This window comes from Glandiceps talaboti, chromosome 19 (genome assembly GCF_964340395.1).
Source record: "Glandiceps talaboti chromosome 19, keGlaTala1.1, whole genome shotgun sequence".
Classification (NCBI taxonomy): domain Eukaryota; kingdom Metazoa; phylum Hemichordata; class Enteropneusta; family Spengelidae; genus Glandiceps; species Glandiceps talaboti.
This window is the reverse complement of record NC_135567.1, coordinates 19,441,718-19,449,167: the sequence shown is the minus strand read 5'-3', so window position 1 is coordinate 19,449,167 and position 7,450 is coordinate 19,441,718. Positions and strand designations below refer to the sequence as shown.

The 7,450-nt window shown below is 39.5% G+C and overlaps 1 protein-coding gene across 1 annotated transcript; it reads left to right on the top strand.

Annotated features, from left to right (window-relative positions):
• Window positions 1–3,264: 3,264 nt before the first annotated feature.
• LOC144450217 (tRNA wybutosine-synthesizing protein 5-like) lies at window positions 3,265–7,393 on the top strand. Its single transcript, XM_078140808.1, has 3 exons — window positions 3,265–3,345; window positions 4,719–4,797; window positions 5,657–7,393. The coding sequence occupies exon 3, from the start codon at window positions 5,716–5,718 to the stop codon at window positions 6,670–6,672; it is 957 nt and encodes a 318-aa protein (XP_077996934.1). The 5' UTR covers window positions 3,265–3,345; window positions 4,719–4,797; window positions 5,657–5,715; the 3' UTR covers window positions 6,673–7,393.
• Window positions 7,394–7,450: the final 57 nt, after the last annotated feature.

The window sequence follows — 7,450 nt, the reverse complement described above, 5'->3', positions numbered from 1 at the left end:
TTACCAAAAGAATAAAATATTTATTCAAACATACGATGGAAGTCATTCCCAGTCATTGCGTCAGTAAGATGGAAGTCATTGCGTCAGTAAGATGGAAGTCATTCCGTCAGTAAGATGGAAGTCATTCCGTCAGTAAGATGGAAGTCATTCCGTCAGTGAGATAGAAGTCATTCCCAGTCATTGCGTCAGTAAGATGGAAGTCATTCCGTCAGTAAGATAGAAGTCATTCCCAGTCATTGCGTCAGTAAGATGGAAGTCATTGCGTCAGTAAGATGGAAGTCATTCCGTCAGTAAGATAGAAGTCATTCCCAGTCATTGCGTCAGTAAGATGGAAGTCATTGCGTCAGTAAGATGGAAGTCATTGCGTCAGTAAGATGGAAGTCATTGCGTCAGTAAGATGGAAGTCATTGCGTCAGTAAGATGGAAGTCAATCCCAGTCATTGTGTCAGTAAGATGGAAGTCATTGCGTCAGTAAGATGGAAGTCATTCCGTCAGTAAGATGGAAGTCATTCCGTCAGTAAGATAGAAGTCATTCCCAGTCATTGCGTCAGTAAGATGGAAGTCATTCCGTCAGTAAGATAGAAGTCATTCCCAGTCATTGCGTCAGTAAGATGGAAGTCATTGCGTCAGTAAGATGGAAGTCATTGCGTCAGTAAGATGGAAGTCATTCCGTCAGTAAGATAGAAGTCATTCCCAGTCATTGCGTCAGTAAGGACTGTCTTTAGTGTTGGATGATGTTAACTGTGGTACATGTGTAATTTGATTCATTGGTGGTAACCGTGGTTACAGTGGTAGGTTTTAGTCAATTGATTGGCTGATAGTAACCATGGTTATAGTGATGGGTGTGTCAAATGATATGCTACTCGTAACTGTGGTTACAGTGGTAGGTGTGTGTCAATTGATTGGCTGATAGTAATCATGGTTATAGTGATGGGTGTGTCAAATGATGTGCTACTGGTAACCATGGTTACAGTGGTAGATGTGTGTGGTGATGGATGTTTGTGTATCAGGTGATTGGCTGCTGGTAACTATGGTTACAGTGATGGATGTTTGTGTATCAGTTGATTGGCTGCTGGTAACCATGGGTACAGTAACGGATGTTATTCAAGAATGCATAAACAAAGGCAGTGCCTTTTTGCTCTTACTGAGTGGTAGGCAGATGCCAGCCCAGAGACTTGTCTTGGCGTTACTATCTCAAGAAACTCTCAGTACCCAGAGACTTGTTTTGGTACTATCTCAAGAAACTCAACACCATGAGTGTAGAGAGCTTGTTGTCAGAGATAACACCAAGACAAGTCTCTGTGCTAGGTCGATGCTAGAGGGCGCCATGACATGGTATACCTTCCAGACCACTAACAGTTATAGATATGAACAATGGAGTGAATGGAATACACCTACATAATGAGGCTACATATAATGAATGCTCAATTTACCCCTTACAACAATATTAACGTGGAATAATCTATTCATAATCATGTCAACCAGTGGGAGAGTAGAGATATGTACAGAAGCCTGTCCATTTACAGTCAAAATATGTACCCCCACACCTACCCCTTGCCGTCAGTACATGTACCCCTATCATAATGTCATGGAATGGTTCATTCATGTCCACTTCGACCAGTGAAAGTAGGAGAGGAGAGATATGTATGGAAGTCTGCTCCCTAGCAGTCAGAAGATCTACCCCACCCCTTTCTGTCAGTACATGTACCCCTACAACACCAATCTTAGTGTCATGGAATGGTTCATTCATATCCACTTCAACCAGTGAAAGTAGGAGAGGAGAGATATGTATGGAAGTGTGCTCCCGAGCAGTCAGAAGATGTACCCCACCCCTTTCTGTCAGTACATGTACCCCTACAAAACCAATCTTAGTGTCATGGAATGGTTCATTCATATCCACTCCAACCAGTGAAAGTAGGAGAGGAGAGATATGTATGGAAGTGTGCTCCCTAGCGGTCAGAAGATGTACCCCACCCCTTTCTGTCAGTACATGTACCCCTACAACACCAATCTTCATGGCATGGAATGGTTCATAATATCCACTCCACCCCGAAGAAGTGGGAAAAGAAACGATCATTAATGCTACCACCCCCCCCCCCCCCCACCCCATTTTTTTCAGGCAGAAGACATACCCCTTAACTCGTCAGGCAATGATTAGATGTGTATCAAAGTTGCACCATTGCAGCCTTATAATGTATCCCACCTTTCTATTGCTGTATGTGAGAAGGGAGATCAAGAAGTTATTAAACTGAGAATTATCTGCTTTCGTGTGATTTGTGAGAGTGTGGAAAGTATATAATGGTGTGAACATTGTCACTTTAAAGCTAAACCCTCAAGGCCCCCCCCCCCCCCTCAAATAAAAAAAAAATTGTTTCCAGTGTGTGCATCACATAAATACCCGTGTTGGTCTTTTTTCCGTGTTTGTCCAGCCCATGCAGTCTGCAGATCCGTGGGGAAACATAAAAATAACCCTCTCTACTTCAGTGAAGACAACTGCAGAACCAATCATGAACAAGTAAATGACATCTACCCCACATACACACTTGCTCTAAAGTACTAAATAAAAAGAACAGTAACTGCCATAAATAGTAGACTGAGTGACCGTTTTGTTGAGAATAAAGTATCACGTCTTTGCACCATTTTAGACAAACTGTCTTGACCAGAAACAATTCTTTTTTTTGGCCGGCCTAGTTAAACAATGGTGTGCCTATTTATGTTACAGTCCAGCTCACCTTGTGGATTTTTAATTAACAACACAATTTTATCATGGCTTCCTACTAGAAAATCAGTGTGGAACAACTTATGCCAAGTCTGAGTTTTTAACTCAATAAATTACAAGACTAATAAATATGTAAAAAGGTTTGTTATTGTACGTACAATAACAAACCTTTTTACATATTTATTAGTCTTGTAATTTATTGAGTTACAAACAAGGACTTAGCATAAGTTGTTTCAAATTGATTTTTCGAGTAGGATGCCATGATAAAATTGTTTTATAAATTGAAAATCCAACCCAATCCTCATCCATACTTCCACATAATAGTAATCCATCAATCTGAAATGAAATTTCATTTACCCATGCACATATTATTTGTTTGTTTGTTTATTTATGTCTTTATTTGTAATACGGGTTCTGGCTCGAGGTCCCTGTGGAGTGAGAACTCGACCCCCCCCCCCCCCTTGATTCTGTGATCGTCAACACTTTTGTGGTGTACAGCGCCCCCGTGCGATCATTTTGCACAGGTAGGTCAACGGTCAATCAGCTGCTCAGATCACAAGTAGCATCGCAGCACAACAGCTTTGTGGTGATATCACCGAAATTTGAAGCGATCATATAATTAGAACGTAAGTATCCTACTCGTAATAACGTACATTATGTATTTGTGCCGTCAGTGGTTCGTTACAGTGGTTATATTTTTGTTCGAAGCGATTGGATTTTGGAATTCTCCAGACCAGTTCAAGTTGCTTCTCAAAACAAAATGGCTAGCCTACCACGACCACGTGGTTGTGTAGTCTGGATGCCCACGTGGTTTCTAACTAAAACGTATGAGGCGGGAATGGGGCTCCGAACATGGATTAAATTCAACCAGGTTGTGTAGTAGTTAGGGTAGAGATAAACAACTATGTGGTTGTTACATACAGACAGGAACCCTCAACATTTTGAGCTGGTTTGTGAAGGGAAACTATTGGCGATGTGTGAGTGGAGGTGTACATTTTGTAAATGGTAACGATACTGTATAGGAACTAATCTAGTGGTTTGGCCAATTGCGATGCAAGTTATACTGGGCCGTTTGAAGATAAAGAGAGCTTGGATGTATTGAGTGACGTATGTTGTTTAACTTTCACATTGATTTTCCAAGTAGGATGCCATGATAAAATTGTTTTATAAATTAAACAAATCCAAAATAAATACCCAATCCTCATCCATATGGCCACTTTAATATCATTATAGTTGCGACTTGCGGACCTCAAATGAATATGTGAGGCTGAATATGAGATTAGTGTCATTTTTAGTTTCCAATCTGATTTTTAATCCGAATCTGAGACTAACTTTATCCAGCCATGAATCTTTCAGTGTAGACCTGAACTTGTATCTCATCTCCAAATACACTAGGGTTCACTATCATCGCATACCATCAACATTAACTGAGAAATGATGACAAAATTGCTAACTGAAAATTGTGATGTTACAATATTTATCGCTTAGTAATATTCTGATCTTGGTTCGACATTTTCATTCTGATATCAGGCATACCATTTTGAATTCATGCTCAGCATTATACATGTTACCATAGCAATGATTTCAATGGCTGGTTAGCTCATAAGATATGTCATGTTGTCCAGCTCTGTCGGACTTCTTTGATAGCAGTGTGGCATGAATGTTGTAACTGATGAAGTTTTACATTTTCATAGCCATGAATTGGTGATTAACTTCAGGCCTACCATAGGGGTGAGTTCAGGGAGAGTTTGAATACATATTCATTCTGAAATCAAGAAAAAAAGATGAGTGTGGATTTGGGGGACTCCTGGAGTAATGACTCAAAAAGTCGTGGCGCCTGCAGGTGTTATGTTTGCCGGGCCTAGGTGACTCCAGGATAGCCTGTTGACTGACTGGGAAAGCCTTGACAGTTCCACAGCAACGTGATATACAATCACAATCTAACTCGGTACTAAAACTTTGGCTGAAAATAACCAAGTCTGTTTTCTTACTCCTACAGGTTGTATACCACAATAAGAAGACATGAAATTTGAATATTAAACCTTGCTGAACACCTGGTGAAAAATGATTGTGTTAGTGTAAGTATCATAGTATCCATGGCAACAAGTGTGGACACAATGCCATTAACCCCCCTACAGTACCACTTATGCTGTATGATCCTGTCACGCCATCCAAGCCTAGTAACCCACACCCCAATCTGATTAAAATCTGATGTGGTGAAAGCTTCTAGATGCCTTTATTTACTTCTATTTCCATCGGTTTGTGTCGTTTGTTTTGTACCATCACTTTCCATTGACTGAACTCAAACCTGGTATCAAGATATAACCCATAAATTATCTGATGATGTCATTTATCATACGTATCAGGAATGTTCAGGTAATCCCTACGATACAAGTAACTGGTTGAACAATGTCTGAAGACAATCGTAACGTTACAGGAAGTATGCATCGAGATTCAAATCATTTAAAATAGCTTAGTTGAGGTTATTATCAAAGTATTTTCACTTGAGTAAAAACGTGCCACTTTAAGATTTTAAAACCCTGGTGATAAATAGACGATGAATTCTGGTAAACTACAGTGGATTTCCAGTCTTTGTACAATAACAAAACATTTCAAAGTAAATACTTACACAATATAGCTTGTTGAATGTTCCAGCGTGATGTATACTTTTTTCTATCGAGGAGAATTTCATTCTCCAATGATAGCCTTTCTTAGGCTAGATAGTATCTGACTGGAACCAAAACCTAAATAAGACATTTTGTGATTGGACATATTAAATAGGGAACCAATTTCAATTGGTTGTCGATGGCCAATTGTTAAACCTCGTGCTTCTTAGTGATTGAGATGATCCTGTACCAAAATAAGACATTTTGTGATTGGAGTCGTACGTTAGTACCAGCTCTTTCCTCATGTTGTTCTTGGATTTTGTTTTCACAGTTGTCATATCCACATTACCACATAGAGGGCGCTATTGGCTGTGTTTTGAGACGACGACAATGTCAACTCATCAACCAAAAAAACTGCAAGTTCAAGTGCATGAAAACATCACAGAGGAAGAGTTTGTTCAAGAAATCTATCCAAAAAGACTTCCTGTAGTCTTGCGAGGATTAGATATCGGGGCATGTAAAGAAAAGTGGACGACAGATTTTCTCTGTCAAAATGGCGGATCCCAAGAGGTCAAAGTTCATGTCAGTCCAACACCAGAAATGGATTTCATTAACAAGAATTTTGCATATAGGACGTTAACGTTCAGTGAGTTAGTCAAAAGAGCGTCACAAGTAAAACAGACTGATTATTTCGTTCATCCCGATGAGAAATATTATTTACGATCGTTAGGAAACGACACAAGGAAAGACATCGCTGACGTCAAAAAACAATTTGAAACGTTGGCGGATGATATAAAGTTTCCGAAGTTTTTCACTGATGATCAATTCTTTTCTAGTGTATTTCGAATCGCGTCACCAGGCACGCAACTGTGGACACATTATGATGTCATGGATAACGCATTAATACAAGTTAGTGGCCACAAGAGGGCGGTATTGTTCAGTCCACGAGAGGCAACAAACCTGTACCTCGTAGGAGACAAATCGCAAGTCCTCGACATCGACAACCCTGATTTAGACAAATATCCGAATTTTGCGAACGTGACGTGGTACGAAAGTATGCTACAACCGGGAGATGTTCTATTCATCCCAGCGATGTGGTTCCATAACGTAATATCGCTAGAATTCGGTATTGCTGTGAATGTATTCTGGAAACATCTAGCTGCTAGTTGCTATGACAATAAGGATCTCTATGGCAACAAGGACCCAACTGCAGCAAGCAGAGCTATGCAAATTTTAGACAGAGCTCTGAAGACATTGGATGAGCTGCCAGAAGAATACAGAGACTTCTATGCAAGGAGAATGGTTGCTAGGATACAAACAAAATCATATGCTAATGATCTAGTTTGATTTGCTGCTGAAAACTTTAAACTAATAACTTTGTTGACTCACAACTCAACTAGTCTAGTCCTATTCACAGTTTCGAGCCCCGTTGCTGCCGTTTGTTTCTAAAGTCCTTGGGCAAGATTTGAACCATGATTGTGCCTCAGTCAACCCAGCTGTGTAATTGGGGACCTGGTAGGATAGAGGTTGCAATGTGAATGCTTTAATCCTATACGCCTTTAGAGAATTCTGTTTTAACACCAACAGCCTATACATGTTACGGTCAGCTCCACCATATAGTTAAATGGATTTTCTAACACAGAATTTAAAAACTGCCTCACTGTGTGATGGATTACTACTGACATTCACTGTTCATCCTTTCCCCAGCAGGTTTAGCTAGATTGTCAGTAGAATTTGTCCGTTTGACTAGACATGGAGAAAGAGATTGTAGAGAATGACTACATGTATAGTAACTAGACTACAAGTCAACATACATATGTAAACAAAGAGTGTAAGACATACAAAATACCGGATATTTATCCAATATTTATCAGCGATTTCGTTGTCTTGGAAACTGAGGAAACATACATCAATCTTATGGTCTTGTCTAATTTCAATACTTCAAGAATAGACAATTTGTGAATATATAATATTCTCTGTCATATGAAGATTTTGAAAATTCTAGAACAAAAGTAGACTGGAAGGTTTGTCATTGCATAGTTTTATTTTTACCAGATTACATGTAAAATGAAAAATGACAGTGTCTGTCTATAAAATGTCTTTGTATTGTGCAATAAGTTGTTCA

What these genes read in the sequence shown, in the direction of transcription:
- LOC144450217 (XM_078140808.1), top strand. Translation starts at nt 5,716, where the DNA reads ATGTCAACTCATCAACCAAAAAAACTGCAAGTTCAAGTGCATGAAAAC.